The 21,505-nt window shown below is 40.6% G+C and overlaps 1 protein-coding gene across 2 annotated transcripts; it reads right to left on the bottom strand.

Annotated features, from left to right (window-relative positions):
- Window positions 1-5,818: 5,818 nt before the first annotated feature.
- On the bottom strand, window positions 5,819-21,113 carry mybpha (myosin binding protein Ha). Of its 2 annotated transcripts, XM_068597517.1 has the most exons (13): window positions 20,870-21,113; window positions 19,564-19,617; window positions 19,225-19,290; window positions 18,417-18,551; window positions 17,809-17,976; window positions 14,584-14,672; window positions 14,287-14,479; window positions 13,757-13,896; window positions 12,974-13,133; window positions 11,950-12,086; window positions 8,852-9,038; window positions 8,558-8,618; window positions 5,819-6,167 (listed from the first exon to the last, which is right to left on the bottom strand). In XM_068597517.1, exons 1-12 carry the CDS (start codon window positions 21,111-21,113, stop codon window positions 8,578-8,580), a joined length of 1,614 nt encoding a protein of 537 aa, XP_068453618.1. In that variant the 3' UTR covers window positions 5,819-6,167; window positions 8,558-8,577. The 2 variants fall into 2 exon arrangements, with proteins under 2 accessions (XP_068453618.1, XP_068453617.1); XM_068597516.1 differs by lacking the exon at window positions 19,564-19,617.
- Window positions 21,114-21,505: the final 392 nt, after the last annotated feature.

Here is a 21,505-nt window from a genome sequence, read left to right on the forward strand (position 1 = left end):
TGTAGTGAAGTGAAGTGAAGTAAAGGAAATAGACTGCACGCTATGGGCGTGTGTCACAACTTTGTTTTTGAACTCACCTCAGGGCAGCAGCTTTCCTGTCTCTAATATCTGTTCATCTTTTTATTGAAGCAACAGGAAATGCTTTGGTCAACCACATTTAGATGCCTGTGTTCTCAACATGAATTTAAATTGTGGATTTCTGCTGAAGTCACAGGGACGGTTTAGGGAAATGAAACAACGTGCAAGAACGTTAATGTGTTGAGAAGACTCCCAAAGAATATTGTGTTCATAAAGTACTGTGACTCAGCAACAGGCCACTAGTCAGAAGAGGTCAAAACTCCTGTGACACTTTCTAGTATGTAGAACTATATTATATTGTGAGGCCAACACATTTTGGGCTTGTAGTCTTCATTGGGTTCAAGAAGGCAAGAAAGGTTCAGTCAAGATTATCTTACTATAAACTACATAATATATGTTACCATTATAGCTTGGTGCAGTCTCAGAGTAGACCTGTTTTAACCTCTGGGTGTGAAGTGATTTGGGGAACATGAGCGGAAGATGCATGTTTCTTTTTTGTACACTTCTGTGAACTCATAACCTCAATAGCAACAACCTTGTCTCTTCAGCTCAAAGTGGTTCTCTAGACATACGCATATAATTAACAGTATTCCCACTGAATCCCCTATAAATACACATTTTAAAATCAAATGTTTATGCACTTTGTCAAGTGGTAATCAAGAGGGACTACGTCAGAGGAAAGTAAGTGCTGAAGTTGTTATGCCTTCTGCGGTAAAGTATGACTTCCTGTAAGGTAGAGATGTTGCGTGTCAAGATGAAACGCCGATCTGTAATGTTTCTTTCTCACAATACTCACCATAAGATGTCAGTATTACACAGAACATTTAATTATCCACACTCTAAAAAAAAAAAAGTTGAGTCAACTTAAAAAAGTGAGGCAACCAGCTGCAAAGCCTTTTTGAGTTCACTCAACTAAGTTGTGTCAACTTATAATAAGAAGTTCACTCAAAGTGCTATCTTAAGTTTGTCAAACGTAACATTACTAGTCAGACCTACTTATGTATTTAAGTTACCACTACTTGATTTGATAGTCACATCTACTCATGTACTTAAGTTCAGAACACTTAAAATATTAAGTTGGAGAAACTTGAAATTGTGTGTTATTGTAGATTGAAAACATAAATTAACATAACTTTAAATTTATCGTTGAGAAAACTTACTTCAAACTTAAAGTGTCGTTACTAAATTTCACTGCCCATTAGTTGAGTACACTCAATTCTTTGCAACGTTGCCTTCATTTAAATAAATTAAAAATGTACACCATTTTCTTTGGAAAAGTCAACAGTTAAACAAAACAAACTTCTTCAAACACAAAATGTTTATTAACAACAAGTAAACATTTGTTTGCATAACTATACAAATTCCAGGTGTCAACACTTGAACATAGACATCAAATCCAAATGGCTGCAAAAAAAAAAAAAAAAATGAAATCCAAAAATCAAGGCCTTGATACAAGCTTTGGAACATTGTATATGATGGAACATATATAAAACACAGAAGGACAATGGCATTCCCTTGAAACTGGTCTGATTTAGGATGGTTTTGGTGCAGGTTGCAGTTTTATTCAGGAACATTTTTTTTTATTTTGTTGTAATAATAGACTGTCTAGTCAGGCCCATTGGTGGGAGGTATAAAATGGCTTAAAAACCTATCCTATCCATGCATCTATCCATCATCTATGCATCTATCCATCCAGTTACTGTTTAAAACTGCAATATCTTAACAAGAACTGTTAGGATGCAAAAAACAACAATTTAGTACAAGTTATGCTTTCTTAACATACACAGTACCAATGCTGATTCCAATATCAGTTTATCATTATGGGCACTGTACACTATCAACAGTGGGACATAGTTGTATTGTTTTTACAATGAATGGACATACAAAATGTATTGTCTGTAACAAGACAACTGCAACCTGAACTCTTACCCCCCTCAAAATCCAGCCAAGACCATAGGCGGGGTTTACATATGGCAGGCTACTTGAGCAGACTGTTTTTTAAGGACCGAACCCGGGCAGAGCACTGGGTACCAAGGTTCATGAACAACTTTGAATTACTTCGAAGGTGTACCTCATGTCTTTCGGATACTCCAGGTTGAGAGCATAGATGAGTCCAAACAAAAGGGCAAATGCAGTTGGGATGTCGCATATATCATCCATGACAATCCGTTTCTCAGTAATCAGGGCGATGCTTAGTGTTGTTAGACTTGAGCGGACCGTCCCAACGTCATCTTCAGTAAGTAGTCCCAGTTCAACTTCTTTCACATAAGATTCCTTTGGGTCTGTATTCTACACAAAAACAAGCATACAGAGACAATAATAAATATTCACCGCCTCTTAAGTTTTCATCTTTCCTTCTCATTCTGTAACAATACAATTTAAAAGCCAAAATACATTTTCATGCAGATTTTGAAAACTAAAATATAAAACTTTCATACAAGAGTCACCTCCTACACATTAGTATTATAGTATTTAAATCGTCATAGTCTGTTAAATTAAATAAATTGAGCAAAAGACAGGGAAACATTTGCTCTCACGGTACAGGCTCCCTTTAATTTAATAAGTGACAAAAACCTAAACTGGAACAAATCTGCCATAAAACAATGGACATTACCATTCCAAATCTGCCAGATTCTCACCCTAAAGAGTATTAGCGGCAAAGGGTGCTGATGTAAAGGTTTTTGTTTTATTTTCTCAAAAAGATTAGCTCAACAAAAGTGCACTTCAACTTTGAAAATGTACTGACAGAATAACTTTGTAATTTAAATACTGACAAAATGTGTATATGCATCATTCTCAAAACCCATGACCAATTTGGGCTTGGAATTATAAATGTAAATTTGAAGGAGAATTGCTGTTACAAAATTCATGTGATGCAGGCATTACACTCACTTGTAACCTTGATGCTACAGTAATATTGCCAGTATTGGCGATATTACATAAAATTAAAAACTATACAAGTTACACTTATTAAAATATTTAGATGGATTAACAAAGTAACAGTGAAGTAGAAATGAGGGTTTGATGAAAGTTTGCATTAGTGTGTTCTTGCTCAATGTGCAACCTTAATGACAAATTGGTCTTACCAGACATGTCTTTAGCAAGCCGTCCGGCTTCTCCTTCACAATGAAAGGTAGACCTCGCAGAGCTGTACACTTTGTGGGCAAGGACATCTGTCATCTGAAAAATACAAATTGAAGATTAAAAATTTGACATAATACAAAATAAATTTGGAGAATGACACAAAAAATTAAACTTGAACACAATATCACTAAATCCACTTATTATTTGCAGAGTTGCACTTTTAGAAACATACAAAACAGTTTGCATATAAAAGAAACAATGATGCAACTTTAACTTCAATTTAATGTCAACCACAAAGTGTGCAGGCTTTGTCACTGCAGTGTCTCAAGAGAGAAACGTCCATTCATGGAGCTCCACGCTGCAGCAATACATTTACTGCTTTAAAAGTGATAGCTGATAGCTTAAAATAGTAATAGCTTAACGCAGCAAATCTCATTGTGAAAAGCACGCAACGTATTTTTCGCTGCTCTCTCTGTCCACTGGGTGTTCACCTGTGTGCCCGCCCGTGTCTGTGTGCATGGCGTTACAGAGAAGAGTTGTAACGCGACCATGTAGACAGGTCGGTTGATAAAAACAAATATATTTTTGACGTAGCTCAAAATGTGTTCTATATTCTATGTGTTCTATGCCTCGCGGGCGACTCGCGTGGTCCCTGCGAGCGAACAGGTGCCAACGGCACAACCGTCCAGGTCCTGGTCGCTATCTAGTGCCCCTGAATGCTACGCGCGGGTAACTAAAGAGTGAACTAGAGCCTCTAATCTAGAGGCAGTCCCGACGCCACCAACGCTAAAGTACTGCGAGGCACTGCAGCAACATGTTAGCTAACCTAACTAACACGAGCGGGTCCTTATCGTAAAATTACACATGACGTTATGAACACGTGAAAAGTAGGCTGGTGTCTGTCACGTTATGAACTTCGTAATGTTAACTTTGGCATTCAAAATCAACAGGTTATCTGACTGGCTCGTTAGCTAACGCACTGAACATACACAGTCTTACCTGGTTAAGTGGTGCGGGAGGTAGACGGCATTCTGCAGAAACACTTGAGCTGGCGTTGACCGGCGCGAAATTGCTCTCTCATGCGGAAGTGCGCATGCGCAGTGGTAGACGGATATTTGAATCTCTTCTTCTTCTTCTTCTTCTTCTTCTTCTTCTTCTTCTTCTTCTTCTTCTTCTTCTTCTTCTTCTTCTTCTTCTGCTTCTGCTTCTGCTTCTGCTTCTGCTTCTGCTTCTTCTTCTTCTTCTTCTTCTTCTGCTTCTTCTTCTTCTGCTTCTGCTTCTGCTTCTTCTTCTTCTGCTTCTTCTTCTTCTGCTTCTGCTTCTGCTTCTTCTTCTTCTGCTTCTTTTACGGCAGTTGGCGGTTTTTTCTTCTCTCTCGCTTTATTGAACATGTATTGTCAACAGACATTCAGCAGTTTAAGATTAAGATGTAAAAATCAAATGAGATCTGAAAAACTATCGAAATATAATAAAGAAACAATGGTATTATCAAATCAATGTATCTTAAACAGGGGCTAAAGAAAATATTTTAATATTTATTTCATTATTTAAAATATAATATTAAAGTAGTATATATATATATGTTTTATTTATGTGTGTTTGTGTGTTTACTGACACATGCACAGTGGTCTTAGTTACCTCAGTAGATGCCCAACTCACTATACTAAGTTTTCTCAACTTAACATTTTCAGTGGATTCCACTCCTCATTAGTAAAATTGAGATTTTGAGTTAGTTCAACTTTTTTCAACGCTATTTGTTGACTCAACTTAAAAAAATGTGTTAGGACAACAAATTTGAAGTTGGGCTTTTTAGAGTGCACGGTCAAGACTCTGACCAGTCAAGACTCTGACCTGTAGCTATGGCAAAACACATTCAAAAAGATTAATATGAATACTAAAATAATATTGACTATAACTGGATACATCACCTGTTTTTTACACAAATCTATGTAAAAAAAAATAGCAGTGAGATTGTATTAGTATCCAAACACAGAATTGTTATTTATTATTTGTTATGGCTGAGCACATTCTTATCAATAAGTGTAGATCAACCTATGGGTGTCATTTTTTGGCCATACAAAACATACACAGGTGCTTCAGACAGGAGTTTTGTTAAAAAAAAACACACACACACACACACAAAAAAAGAATATGGAATTTATGAAGAATGAAAGCTGATTGTAGCTGCCATCTTTTGTGAAATGTTTTAGAGCCGCCTTTCAAGCAATTTAAAATGAATACTCATCTTCACCCGTGGGCTTGAAAGGCGGCTCTAAAAGGTTCAACCAAATTGCACAAAACATAAAATACCCACGGGTGGTATAGTCATGCGGATACTTGTGTTTCTGTTGATTTTCTTGTGCCATGTCGATGATTTGAGCAAAACAAACAAAAATTCCAATGCCAAATATCTAAGAGACAATATTAAAACCTTGGCAGATGAATCCAAAACTATCTGCCATGCAATAACATTTGTTTGTAATGGACAAATCATAATTACACCTTGCCACCTTGCCAGGCCAGAGCACAGCAGACCTGACGAGTTGTGTTGTATAATGACAAAAGCTTGCATCTAAACCTAACCTACAATGTTGTCTATCATAAAACTATGTGTAGCAATGTTTAAAATGTGTGTAAAAATCCACATAATACATAATAAAATACATTTTTTTATTAAACATCCATACAGTCAATGCCATAGCATGTCCAAGGCTGCACTGTTTTATTGAGTCGTACATCTATACACTGTAACAAACAGCATACAGGCAGAAAGAAAACATTGTAAATATATCCTAACATACATGTCACTGACATAAATAACATACAACATTTTACAAACTGGGATAGGTTGGGAGGCGCGGGTCTTCCCTGCATACTGGGAGGAGTGGGGGAGTCGGGATGGAAATCGATATGGAGATGTTGGTTTGTTGTTCTTTACCTTTCTTCATTATGTACACACTGCTGCACAGACTGCAATTAATATTTCTCTCTCCTCTTCAAACACTCTGGACAAGATACGAGAGACACAGAAATGGTTAGAAGGAATCATTATGCACACACACAGGGTTTTTTTCATGACTTTCAGGGACTTTTCATTTACTTACATTCATTTCCAGCCTAATACCAACCCTTACCTAAACTTAAATTAACCCTAAATAGAGTCTTCATTCTAAAACATAATGACTTATGTTTTGGGAACCTGCATTTTGTTCCATAAGGAACGGGAGTCCCCACAATGTGACCGTTAACAGATTTATGTCCCCATAAAGATTGGTAAAACATGCTGGCCACACACACACACGCAAACTTACCTTAAAAACATAAGACCTGGATTTCTTACTGGTGGAAAAATAATAACAAAAGAAGAGTTCAATGGGGTCGTGAGATGGTGAGAATCACTTCAGCCAAGAATATGTTGAGAGAGAGTGTGTATGGATTCATTTTTTTATCGGTGTGTCTGACAGATCCTCTGTGCATCAAGTATATCTGGCTCGGTTTCTGCCCTCTTAGCCAATTCTCCCTTCTTCTCAAAGCCCTCCACTAAACACCTGTTGACTGCCGGTAATGTGAGGAGTTTGGCTTAGTGTCAAATCATCTGGAGTAACATCACTGTGTCTGATGGGACAGCGTCCCAAAACTCACAAGCACGATTACATCATCTGCACGCCGCAGTTTACACTTGACATGAATATGAATCTTTGGTAATGTGATCGCAAGTGGACAGCTGTAAATACAGGTGTGAATGTATCACAGCACATCGGGGAAGCGGTGAGATGGGATCACTTGAGCCACGCTGGGGGGCTGCTCAGGCAGGCATGTGACCCCATTTGCAGTATAGTGTGAACACATACTTGTCCCTGACCGCACTAAAGGTCAGAGTTTTTGTGTGCATGTAGCATAACAACTTCACCCTGTTTATTTGATGAAGTCAACGACCAGGATGACACATTTAGACTCTATAGGCAAGGTTAAAGGGATATTTGACTCACAAAATGACCACTTGTATATCAATTACAGACCCTCTGTTACCTTGAATTCTTGAAGAAAACTTAGTTTTTCTTGCATATCGAGGTAAATGGAGAATCAAAAAAAGTCTTGATGACTTTAAGTAAATAGGGGCCACATTGCAAAACATCTGTATACAAACTCACACACAACTCGTGCAGAATGATCAAAGTCCCATTCATCCATTCATTGAAGTACAAAATGACCCAACAATCTTTTTTGTCCACCTGAGAGCAAAAACTTAAAGGGAAAAAAAAATACTCTCATATTTAGGTTCACACTTGTATTTGAGGTTTCTTCTACATTCTTTAAAAAGTGCATAATTACATTACACAATACGAGATTGGGAGCATTTCGATTGTCTCTCGGTTACGGTGCCAACTGTGTTAACAGTACAAATGAACGGGGCTGATAGAGCGAGCAGTGATCATCTGAGGAGAACCTGAGATTGGGTGCTATGCTTCTGCGACGGCACGTCTACAGTTTTAGTGAAGTGTAGGCCAACACAGACTCTAGTGAAGACCTACTTATGCTAAGAAGGTGGTCAGTAAGAGGGAAGAGAAACAAGGTTAAGAGGCGGGGGGGATATATACGAGAGACCTGCAATTTAAAAAAGGTATTAAATAATCTAATTGCCCCCTTGCTCACATGTTTTGAATGTACAGCAGGGATGAACGGATCGTGTTTCATAGTGCTGCAAAAAGAAGCGGTGGCAAGTCTTTCACAGTAAGATAAAACCATTATCATTCACAACCTTCAACTAGTCTTCACAACAACATATTAAGTCATTTGTCTTATCATTCTTCTCCGTTTAAATTTCTTTGTCTCCTTTTTCTAAATTGTGCCACCTTCTCTCGTCACTGCACTCTTTTCTAAATGCTTTAATGAGTCTTCCCTTGTCAGCAGTTGAAATTACACTGTGAGTAAATCCTCCTGGCTTTCCGTGAAAGGCTACACCACTTGGGCCTTTGGAAAGCTTATATGAAAGTGCCAATGCCCAAACTCAAATGCGTCTGCCTAATATTGAGGATATAAATAGAAATATTAACACTGTAAAAACAGCAAATTTGGTATTTCTATTTGACTGACATTAATCTTTGCCACATTACCACATCCGAAAGCAGGGATGAGGAGGGAGCAGAAGAGGGCTGCACGGACGAGAAGGCAAGAGGAGGGCAAGAATGAAGGACAAATTATCATTATTATATTGGTTTGATGCTATTAGTTTAAGAACACTGCAATGCATGGCTGGTCAGCTGGCATAAGAGCCAATCTGTATCTCACACAACTGTATCAGCAGCTCATGCATGGGTCAAAGCATTAAGGAGCAGTGATAGTGTTACACGCAACACATCAAAGAATATTTAGTGGATATTTCTCTGTTTCTTACCTCTAGAGTTAGGCATTGGTTTATTTGCCCTTCACCTTGTCAACCTCTGGAAGAATAACCTCTGTCAGGAGAGGAATATACAGTTTAAATGGGTGTTTAATGGAATACATTTCTGGTATATTATTAGTTAAAATGCAGAGACATGGGAACTGGAATCATTAACTGGGATCAACAACTAGTTCTTAAAAATGTAAATTATTCATTTTACATTTTGGTAAATGGACTTAATTGTTTTCTTGCTCAGAGCAACACAATACCACTTTCCTGTCTGTTAGGTAAATATCAGATACGTACGTTTGACCTCCAACTTGCAAGAGACCACGGCCTCTCCCTGCTCGTTCTTGGCTCTGCAGGTGTACACACCGCCATCGAAGCAGCAGGGCTTACGGATCTCCAGGGAACAAATGCCCTGTGTCGAGTTCTGCCGATACTTGGGGTCGTTTCCAATGATCACCTGATTCTTCAACCACTCGACCTTCGGCTGAGAGGGTGAAGGGAGACATTTATCAACTAGCTTACCTCAAATAGACCTTTTCCTGTTTTGTCGAAGTGTCAAAACCAACTCCTAAACATTCCTCACCATACAAGTTGTTATGAAAATATACCGACAGCTGTGCTGATTTTTATAAAATCAGTAGTGATATAGAGGGAACTTTTGATTTTTAGGGTCACTATCCAGTGTGACTGTGTAAATTATTACAGGTACATAGTAAGTTAATGAGAATGTACATTTTAAGGTTTGTCATTTCAGTATTACATTAAAAAATGTACTAAATTTTAAAAAAACATGTGTTTTAAAGCTCTATGCTCTCATGCTCGAATGATGTCATTAAACAGTTTTAGTTTCTGGCCTTTCTCTTATTTCCATTTGCGCGGTGGATTCTAAAGTCATATCCATTTACTATCACAACATTGACTTTCAGTCATTCCTGTTCCGCATTGGACAAAATGATGACTTGTCCTCCTGTGAGCTCACACAGTGTGTGCTGAGTGTGACAGTCGGGTAGAATGGGAGTAATACAAGTCTCCTCAGGTATGTGCTGCATTGGGCTTCGGTGACACTCTCCCTGCATGGATTTCCTCATGGTCCGGCTTCAAGCAAGGTGACTCTGCTTATTGGATTTCAGCTCAGCTGAGACATTTCAGAAGGGTTTGTACAACACTTCCTCACCAATGTATGACGCATATTTAGTTCTGCACAACAAGTCGTCTAAATAGATCTTTCTTCTATTTTAGAAAGTCCGAGAACTGGAGGTCAAACATTTTGTACATAGGTTATTCTCTGATAAAGAGTCACAGATTAATATTAATTTACTTCTTTAAAATTATTCTCCAAGTGCTATATTTGTATGCAGGCACCAGGATGTGAACTTGTTCTGCTAGTTCTGTTCATCTTGGGAGACCTGCAGTTTTTTTAAACGAGTTGGTGTATCACTAAAATACATGATCAAATGACATCATAGTACGGATCGGTGCATCAATGCATGCAACCGGGAATCAGTCTGCAAAGGCATGAGGTTGTATGGGAAACATATTTTGATTAATTCATTTTTAGCCCAGCTCGTGTTTTTTTTCCATGGTTGGTTAATGTTGGACAGTTGTGTCTGACCAACACGTTGGTCCAGACTGAAACATCTTAACACTCTTTGGTGACACATCTTCATGTTCCCCAGCCTAAAGAAAATACCAGGTCTGACACTGCTGTCTACACCAGCACGGAAATAGAGCCCATGGTCTTGTTTAATTAACCCATCCATTCACCTCTTCTGCTCTTAATAGTTCATCTTCCTTTCTCTCTTTCCCGTCCCATCACAATTCTGTCTTTGGGCATCCATGTGTGAGGATGTCACAGGGCTAACTCAGTCACGCTGATAACTTTGCAGGACAGCTGGTAAGTGCCCTCTGTGTGACAGCCTCATCTCCACTTAGCCATGACAGGACAGCAGACTATATACTTCTTATCGTTGTCTCTTCTTTGTCTTCTCTACGTATCTCTCTAGTCTCTCTAACAGCTACCCACGTAGCCTCTGCCACTGTTTGTGACAGCTCTTTATCAGACACAGCAGGACAACTTATCACACGAAAGGCTTTTCTGCTGGACCTCACTCAGCAGTCCTTAAAGACTCTGGACTCTGAGCCAGAGCTCATAAACACACTCTAGCTCCCACACAAATGCCCAGTGTGAACTATTTTAATTTATAGGATGTCCAGAGAGATAAATAAAGCAAGTGAGGGAGCGAGAGAGACACAGAGAGAATATGAATTACAGGGTGATAGAGACTTTGAGAGGTAAATTAAACTAAAATGTTTTTTTTTAATGTAATATGACTGTAAATATTTAGAATTAAGTGACGTATAGATATGTATAAGGAGCTACAATTAAGTGTGTGTAACTGTTACATAGAGGGGTTAACCTGTGACAGCAGTTTCATATGCAAGTACACATTCACAGAGTGTCTTTCTGTCTGTGGTCCCCTACAGACGATCAGTGTTTGCACACAGCTTCTACGACTCGGTTGCCTGCTGGACATGCACTTAAGACGCAATTAGACATAGTGCGTCTTCTCAATTCGGACACCTGTGATGAGCAAGAGTTTTACTGTATGACCCATACAAATACAGTAGACAGTTCTGGAAATGTCTTAATCTACTGGTACCAGCACCTCTTCACTAGAGTCCTTATGTTAGCTGGAGTCTAGATTAGTTCCTGTTAGATTCGTCTCTAATACACCGGCACGTGCAGACTGTTCAGCCGCTGCTGTCTTTGCCAAGTGGTCAAGGACAGCTAGGACACATAATCAGCTGAATTCCACCATGGCCGGCCACCTAAGCTGTCTGCGACAGCCAGACAACTGTAAAGATATGTTTAACCAGAGCAGCAGTGAGAGACATACTGAAACTTCAAATAGGCATTCCAGTGCAAGCCCTGCCCCACTTAAACAGTGGATGTTTATAGCAGGGACATTATTACTTCATTTGAAGCAGTGTATCACACCCTCAAATGATTTAACGAGGGTCCCTCGGCAAAACAAAAGTGTGCTTGTATAGAACAACAAATGTATCGCAACATTCAGCTTCCCGCAATGTGAAAAATATCTTCTAGACCTCTCCCCAGGCCCTCCTTTGTTGAGGTATGTTAAGAGAGCATACGGTCAAAAAGCTAACCATTAGCATTAGGGACACTATTGTAATCCTGGATACCAATAAGGTATAGCGGTAGAAGCACAAACGGCACATTTACCTGAAATGGTGAAGTAAGAGTGATGGGCTCAAAACATTAAACTACAGAATGATCTATGGGCTTCTATGATAATTGCAAGGTGTGTATGAACAGCTGTATAGTTATATTTTGTATTATTATTATATAAAGTGTATAGTTAAGAGTGTCTGACCTTGGGGCTTCCCCGGACAGAGCACAGCAGCTTGGTGGTGTATCCCACAGTGGCAGCACGGTTAATGAGGGGTGTTGTGAACCTGGGGGCCTCGCTGTAGTCACGCTCAGGATACTCTGGAGGCTTGTAGACGATACCTGTGGACACATGGAGCAAGATCTCATCAAAACACTTCTTACAATACCCGTCTGTACTCATGCAAAGGATATAACAATATTGACAGCACAGGACAGTTAACTGTGTCTGAATGTAAAAGTATGCCACATTTTTTTGTTGGCAGTTTTGCTTTAACTAAGATTCTAAAAGATTTGGTGAAAGTTCACGGAAACAGATCTTTCATCACTTCATTGCTTTCTGTTGGGAAGTCTTAGTTTTTTCCTGTGTACAATCTACTCCGTCACTTCCCCTTTCCCACACTGTCAAAAATCACTTTCATTCACAATCACTATATCTGGCAAGTCATCTTTCGTTCATTTTAGTCACATTGGAAGCAGTGAGGCTGGACTTCATAGGGAAGTTATGGGTGACGTTTAAATACGGGGATAACGACACACAGAAGAAGTGACAACAGAGTAGTTGTATCAAGAATGAACAGGGGCAGAGCGAGAAAGTCAAACCCGGCTGACGCTTTCACCGGCCAATTACATCGTGGAGTGACTCGACCCCCATAGCCCCACCCCTAAATACAGGTAGGTAGGCACAGGTAAACACACACAGGCATACGAAGAGCACATTTGCTCTTTTGTCTGTCTTCATATTGTCAGAGCCTCTTTTCTAAATCATTTCAGAAGTAGCTGAGCACTAGCCAAAGAGAGCTCCCCACTTAAGATTGAAGCAGTGCCAAAGCCATTTCCACTCCTCAAGCCTTTGCTTCATAAACACACATTCAAGACACTTCATACACTTCATGCAGCTCATTAAAGTATAGCTAGTATACACTTGTAGCGCAACACTGACCATAAACTCTCCATTATGATCAACACATTGAACTTAGAGGAATTAAAGAATGAATCAAGGAGGTCACCTGTCTTCTGGATGGTGGCCACCCCCTTGGTGACAGCGCTCATCTCACTAATGCCCACTTGGTTCTCAGCGAACACTCTGAAGGAGTACGCGTTGCCCATGACGAGATCTGTGACGGTGGCAGTTAGCCTGTGGTAGTGTTCCAGCACCGAGAACCATTCCTGAGGGACACACACACCAGATGGACAGAAAACTATATTGGATGTGTCTCTATTGAATCGGTCATGTTCGGTGGGCTATCAATCAACTTGATATCTTCAGGTTGGAAGTTAGTTGATGGTTGGGATGTGAACAATATGTCCTCGCCAACAAATGTAGCCGTGTACGTTCTGTCCTGGTAGGTGTTAAATAGTTGTAATGTTCCCTAGCAGATAATCCCAAGTGGAAACTGCAAGACCTCTGCTTGTTCAGCATGCATTACTTGTGTTTCCAATTTTCAGATGTGGGTTGATGAACATGAAGAGAGTATAAATATCACAGTGAATTAAATGATGTAAATACGGCCAACACATTCAGCGAATGAAAGAAAAAGTTGTTACAATGGGGAATATAATCAACAGGCAAAATACACAAGACATGTGTCTCCAACCTGCTCTACATAGCAGGTGTTGTGGTGGCACCATCCCCGTAAATGAGACAAAATCTGACACCGAACCATACATCAAAAACATACAGCATCTATGGTGTGACTCCTGTTAACCTCTTGCGTTGAGTGTAAACCTGGTTATGTCTGCAACTTCCCACAGTCTGACAACGTGATTGGCCCGCTATACATCTGTCATACCCCGGTTTTCCTGTCGGCCTTCTGGATGGTGTATCCGGTGATCTCTGTGTTGCCGTTATCCTTGGGAGGGGTCCATTCAAGAGCAGCGTTGAAGCCCCAGGTGTCCACCAGCTTCACATTGGCAGGACTGCCAGGCCGGTCTGAGGAAAACCATTACTGTAAGTATTTATAAAGGATTAAAATCATAACCAGTGTTTTACTAACAGCATAAAAGGTGTCTACTCCCAAGATCAAAAGTGAACCATATATTTGGATGCTAATGCCGCTAGCATGAGGCCACACATTTTAACAGCAGCAGCTGACAGCAGGGTCACAGGTCATCATTGTTAGGAGGTGTGATGTATGTCGGCTACTGATTTGAATTTCTGCTCGAGCAAGTCACGAGCCTCAGAACCGACGAGCCGGCTGCACAACCAGCTGAGCAGATTCAACAGATACTTCAGAAATAAGTCCACATTGACACCTCTCACACACGCACACGTGCATCTAAGTGTGCCGTTTGTGTGTAAACATAAGCACGTGCGACTCACCCACAATCTGAAGCATGATGGTAGATTTGTCCTCAAAGCTGTCCACTTTGACGGTAATTTCATAAACACCAGAGTCCTCCCTCTGAGAGTGGCGGATAAATATGATGCTGTCCTTGTCGCTGTTCCTGATGTTGACCCTTGAGTCCACAGGCTGCCCGTCCTTAAGCCAGGACACCACAGGTTTGGGCTTTCCCTGAGGAGTTGCAAAAAGAGAGACAAGGAGAGGTCTGTAAAGTTTTACGTGCCAACTGTACTGTTATTCATGGACTTTACAGACTGAGTGTATGTGCAGCTTACGAGAAAGGGGATGACCAGATTGATCTGCTCTCCAACCTGCTTGACATAGCAGGATTTGAGATGGCGGGGAATGCGGACCCTGGGACGCTCTGAAAAACAGGAAATCAAGTCAGCCATGTTTATCTTCCGTTTCAGCCATCATCTGTTTTGGCTTTTTTTTTTTTTATATTGACATAACCTGGACAGAAATCCCCTGCTTGACAACATTTATTAAAATTACCAGCCAGTAGTGTTCAGATACACAAACTTCCTGTTCATATCTTCAAAGTGGGGCATGACTGCTCAAAAAGACAGGTCAACAAGACCAAATAGACCGGCTTCAGCTAAACTGATAAGAGAACATGACTTAAGGACCTACAATAAACCAAAGTTAGTTCAGACGGACCAACAATCCTAACTTATCACAACATTATACTTTAATACTTTTGATATTACAGTTTTTGGTATGAATGTGTCCTTCTACTTTAGTCTTTTATAAAGGATGATGATTAAGATGTATTAATCAGCAATTATTTTGATAACCGATTAATTGTTTTATTCAAGAATGAAGGCAACATATACTCTGGTTTCAGCTTTTAAAATTATTTTCTTTGTCATATAATTCTATTTTAAATATCTTCTGGATCCAAAAAAAACAAGCATATTGAAGATGTCACTTTGGGCTTTGAGAAATTCTGAATGACCATTTTATTCACTGATAATCAAAATCTGATCTAAACTAATCATTGCCTGTAAGATTAAATGTTATTAGCATTAAGAACACAGTACTTACAAAAAGACAAACACATGTAGAAAGTAAAAAATATGAAACAATCAACATTAAGAGTTTACCATCTGAATGGTAATCAAAGTTAAAAATAAATCCATGTCCCAGTCTTATTTACGCTTATGAGTAATTATACATAGAAACTCTAGCTACAGAAAGAGGAAAAGAACAGTATCTGGGCAGAGAGGCAAAAGAGGAAGACCCTGCATCTAGCAGCTCTTAAAATAGCTTTGGTGATGAGACACGAGGATAAACGCCAACATGTGTTCCCTCCTGTAATGCACAAAGAAGCACCAGGAAGTTGTCACCAGTTTTTAACTAATTGGACTGGTCAAACGTGTAGGAACCATGAAGTACAACAGATTGGAAACAGAACACTTAAATAATGAGTGATACCTGCTTCTCGAGCTGTGGATAAAAGGATATGGATGACATTGCGGCGCAGTTAGGACTTGAGTCATTTAATTCACCACTATGTTGGATAGCCGGGTGCTAAATATCAGGAACCGCATCTCTTGCATGTTTCTGCATAAGCAGCAAATGTCTGAAAAGCTCTTTGGGCTTACAGGATGCATCAAACCCGCTGCCCATTTCTCCTTCGCCACTCAAAATGTCCTCTGATTAAACTCCCCTGCGTCCTTCTGTACATCGTTTTTTGTGCCGCTTCTAACCAGATTTCTGGCCCAGTGCGTCTCTTCCTCTTTGTCCTTACACTTGTCACCGTATCATTGCTGCAGCGGCTGAGATATGGCCCCTGGAACCAACCATCCCCATGGGGATCAGGTCTGCCTCCAGATTTGGCTCAAACAGTAATCCCTGCTAATCAGCACCATTCCCAGCAATGCCCCAAATGGTGCTGGCATGACAGCATCCAGCAGCCAGCAGGTCCTCCTGCAAACAGCTTATAATCTGTCTTTGTCTCTGGATAAAGAGTCTTTGTGGGGGGGCTTTCATCATATCAGGATAGTGTGTCTTTATCAGAAGCTTGGATGTAGATGGGTGACTGGTCAGGACACACAGCTGCATTTACGCCTCAACAAGCCACCCAGAATCCATCAATTAGGCTCATGTGTCACTCCCCTCAGTTGACCAGCAGTTCTTGTGGCATGACTACATTTTTTCCACTTGTTTGCTGATTGTTCGCTGCAGTCCACACCCCGACCAGGAAATACACTCAAAGACATTAAGCTGTCCTTCTGGAAGTGGATAACTCGGGTATGTCATCTCAGGTCCGCACTACGTCAATGTGACTCGGTGTGAGTGCTGATGGAAACAGCTTCAGCAACAAAACCAACTTCAGTTTAACGGAGCAAAGAAAAGGTTGATAGTGTCACTTTGGTAATTTAGGGGATTTTTTAAGCCATTTGCTGCACTTTTTAACATAAACCAGTGTAAGAGGAAGAGTGGCTAATATTTCTAATCACATAAGAGTGACTTTGAAATAGGCATAATGAAGACATGTTATATTATGGAGTGTTTATTTATTGCAAGACATTAAGTGACACCTGTGCCAGACGAGAGGACAGCTAGAGAGCCACTGCAATAAATTGAAGTGAGAAAGTGACAGTGAGGTCACACTGACAGGGTTGAAGTCAGTAAAAAATATGGCTGCCAGATGGCTCATTAGCTAAACGTTTTCCTTTGCCTGAGTCAGTCTTCCATTAAATCATCTCGAAGACAGAGACAGCAGAAGCCATTTTAGTGCCACTGCAGTACCCAAGTTTGGTTCTGAATACTAGCAGAGGAGAGCTTTGGGATGAGTGATTCTGCAGTTAAACATTTTAATTGTAAATTAATGTGCAACCTGTCAAAAAAAAAAAAAATCCAAGTGATGGTTCAGACTGTTGTCCATCAGTCAGAGCTAAAACTTAGCATATATGTATATTGGTATTACACATATTGGTTTTCATGTTCACTTAACCTTTCCTATAGTTTTTGTCATGTGCTTCTGTTGGCGCTACCGGCAAAAAAACAAGGTTAATAATTTCATTAAAAGTAAAATGTTCAGTGAAAAAATATGCAAGTGCTTCACCTTCTTATTTGAAGGACTGATGATGTGAGGACAAGTGTGAGCATGATTTACAGCTAATGAAAGGTCTTGTCTGCACCTGCAAGATTTATGAGCATACTTCTTTGCAGTCCGTCTTAGCTGCCGGCAGTTAATACCGCCTCCTCCTCCCTGCTTGCAACATGAGCATTTTTCGGATTGGTCATAAGTTAAAGATCCACCACTGGCGAGCTACTGATAAAGGGGTTGGAGACAATACATTTTATGAGTTGCAGCAACATTTTTTTAAAGAATTTTCAGTCACTTTTGCAGAGAAATGGACATGTTGCACCCTTTTGCACACCGTTACACTCATGTACAGCCGTGCAGATAGAAGATTACAATTGCTGCTTGGCCTGTTTGTCATTCCTCTTATAATTGATCAGTTTGTAAAACATTGGCTCCTACTCACCACCAATCTCCCGGATGAGCACCGGCTCGGCAAGTGTTCCAGGTTCACTGCGGCCACCATGGTTTACAGCCACCACGCGCACATGCAGCAAGTCACAGGCTGTGAGATTCTTGATGCAGAAGAAATTAGTTGGGGTCAGCTCCTCTTGAGCTACAACCCAGTTTGTTGCTGCAGGGAACACAATTTTTGTGTTAGTTAAAAAGTATGGAGCTTTTAATGCAGTTTTAACTTTGAAGACCACATGTCGTAATAGCATGACAGGCTGCAACATATTTATTTACGTACACATTCCTCCTGTAACCTTTTTCCATTTTGAAAGTGTAAAACATCCTTTAATGGGACATGTTAAGCGGTGTACCACCTGTCAACAGGTTTACAAACAACCTGCCCATAAGGAGCACACTTTGGCCTGATGAAACCTCAGAAGGCACGCTGTCATCTGAGCAAACGAGCACTTCTAAAAGTGGTGTGAGGAGATCCAGCACAGTGACAGCCGGTGAAATGCAGCCTGCCGTATACGGCCTGGACACAGCAAGAGACCATCTGGCCTCTGACTCTCAGGGGACAGGTGCTGCCTCACATACATACGCACACATACACAGACTTACTTCCATCCTTGCAGTATTCAATGGTGTATCCGTCCAGGCCGGAGTCTCCGATGGTCTCCGGCGGGTCCCATTTAATGGTGAGGCTGGAATCTGTCACATCCTCCACAGAAAGGTGCAGAGGAGCGCTGGCGGGGACTGAAGGAGGTTCAAACAGTGCAGCAGTTGAAGTGGACAGTAAAAGTAGCTGAAATAAACGTCTACATAGCCTTTATTTTACAACATGCGTGTAGGACGGAAACCTCTGATTATTTGTATTCTTAATCTGCGGATTATTGTCTCGATTAAACTATTCATCATTTAGGACTTCTTTTTTTTTTTTTTTTTTTTTTTTTTACAAATTTCCTTTTGGCCCAAAGTGACATTTTCAAATGCTCAGACATTTTACAACTATAAAACACACACTTAGGAAGATGGATCAAATACATGTTGGACACTTTTGCTTGAATAAAAAAAAACAGAATAACAGTTAACTAATTATCAAAATAGTTGCAGATTATAATCTTAAAAGATTGACAATATTTTAAGGTAAAAGGTTATTATTCTGCACAACCATTTCTATCATAAGTGTTGTACCTGATGTACAACTGCAACAATTAGTTGATTAATTGATTGACATAAAATTATGTGCAACTAATTTTAATATCGAAATTATGGTTTTAGTCATTATTAAAGCAAAAATATCAAATATTTCCTACTTCCAGCTTCTAAAAAAGTGAGGACGTGAGACTAACATGCAAGAGTTCCCTTATAACCGTAGATTGGGTTTTGCAAGGCCGAGCGAACAGCAGAGTGTCAATGTGGGTGTTACCTGCAGGAGGTGGGGGCGTGGAGGCCTTTGGCGGCTCTTCAACGACAGATGCTTCTGCTGGAGCAGCTACAAGCAGGAGGTTAATGTTTGAGAGATTAAACATAACCGGAGCATCTTTTTTTGTAAAGTGACATTTCAACCTGCCCAATCATTTCACTAGAAAATATAAAAATAATATGAAAGAGGTTTAAAGTTTTGTTAAGAATCCACTAGTCCTCACATCTGGTGAAGCATGATGGGTGGCACTAGTTTGATGAGATTTTAAATAAAGCAGTCATCATTGTTTGTATTTTGTGGTTGAGTAGCAATGTTTGTGTCTTTGTGGTGGTTTATGTTTACCGTCTGCAGGAGCATCTGCAGTAGAAGCAGCAGCATCGTCTTCAGCAGCAGCAGCTAGTGTTAGAACGCCATTATGAAAGCCAATTAGTGACTTACACTCTGACATTACTCACACTGGGATTCACTCACTTTCAAGCTAAATTGATCACGACACACTCGTAAAGATACAGTGAAGCAAGCAGCAGAACGGAGGAGGCGGGAACGGAACATTAAACATTCATAGTGACAAGAAGGGATTTATGAACCAAACACTGACATATCTTCGAGACGTTGTAAAACATTTGCACACAGCAGAAGACCATTACGTCGCCACAAAGGGAAACCTCATGGGGTGATTCAAGAGACAAAGAGCTCAAAGATGAACACTTACACAAGATGAACTTTACAAACAATTAGTAAACACAACGGATGATGAGCAAGTAACACACACGCACACATCAGGCATAACAGCTTGTATGTGTGGAATGCGTGTGTTCACACTCAGTAAGAGTCAGTGAGTGGGCTCCCGCTGTGGCTGTGACATCAGGGTTACATGTTGAGGTTGGCCAGCAAAAACAATACCACTCACTCGACTACATCCAGTCCCATGAATGTTGTGCTGCTTCTCACAAGTACTGTTCCTGCAGTGACAGCAGGGATTTCAACAATCACTAAACATACTGAATTTACATGGATTAGATGTTTGATATGTGTTGTGAAGTGAAGAGATCTACAGTAGATCCAGGAAAGAATAGAGAATAAAAAACATTTCACAAAATCCTTATTTCCATAGCTTCTTAGCCTGAATATACTGATCACAAGCGTCACGAGTCCACACACTCCGTTGTATCAACATCAAAGGATATTAAAGCGCCACCGTAAATGAAAGCTACATTTCAACAAATAACAGTTTTGGTTTAAGAGCAATGATGTGGACAGAAAGCTGCATCAGCCTGGTTGAGTCAGAACAGAGACTATAGGTCAAAACATTCAATGGAGGAGTAGTCATCTTGTGTTTGCACCTTGAACTCATCACCTTTATCAATTTCCAGTGAAACTGAGTAGCTTCGGTGACGTTAATGATCCTCCCGACAGGCGTCTGATGCTTAGCCTCTTTATTTAAATTAGTTTGAGCTCGGTACAAAACGTGCTTCTAAAAATCAAACGTTCAATTAAACCAGCAGTACCTCAGACCAATTAAGTTGTGACTCCCAAGTCGCAGCTGTTCATGCTCGAGCTGAGATTAGTTAACTTAGCGTAACAGTTAGCATGTCGTGTCCCGGGAGAGGCTTTCTCGGTTTTCGAGGCGCTTTTGGTCCCAGGGTACCTGGGGTGCCTCCTTCCGCGGCGGGGGTGTCCCCTGCTGGGGCTGCTTCACCCTCGGGTGCTGGGGGAGCTGCCGCTGTTTCCTCAGCCGGGGCAGCTTCCGCAGGAGCAGCAGGAGCAGCATCCGCAGGTGCAGGTGGAGCTTCCGCAGGTGGAGCCTCTACGGTGGCCGGTTCAGGCGCAGGCGCCTTTTTGGCCGCCTGCTTGACCGGGGACTTCTTGATGGGCGCAGGTTTGCTTGGCATTGTGCTGACAGACGGCCAGTCCTCTAGATGAAAGAGCCAGGAGGAATCTTAAGAAATATATATAGCGTGAGGGTTGCTGGGCTTGGAGACAACTCCACCCATGCCCTGACTTGAACACCCTCCCTATTACAGCCGACATCCTCATCCATGTTAGGAGTACCTGTGACACACGCAGGCAGGACACCGCGGGCTTGTTGTTATGCTAATAAACAGTTTTCTAATTTGTACAAACAATTAAGTATTTAAGTAATGCCAAATCACATTGTTCTATGGCCACAAACCCCCACATGCAAATAAAAAGGTCAGAGAGCCTCATCAAGTGTCATATATAGGAGTATTAGCGCCCCCTCGTGGATAAATGAACGTAAACACAGTCAAGACAGGTAGTGATG

This window comes from Clinocottus analis, unplaced genomic scaffold, assembly GCF_023055335.1.
Source record: "Clinocottus analis isolate CAN_PGR_092001 unplaced genomic scaffold, fCliAna1.0.p SCAF_4, whole genome shotgun sequence".
NCBI classification, from domain to species: domain Eukaryota; kingdom Metazoa; phylum Chordata; class Actinopteri; order Perciformes; family Cottidae; genus Clinocottus; species Clinocottus analis.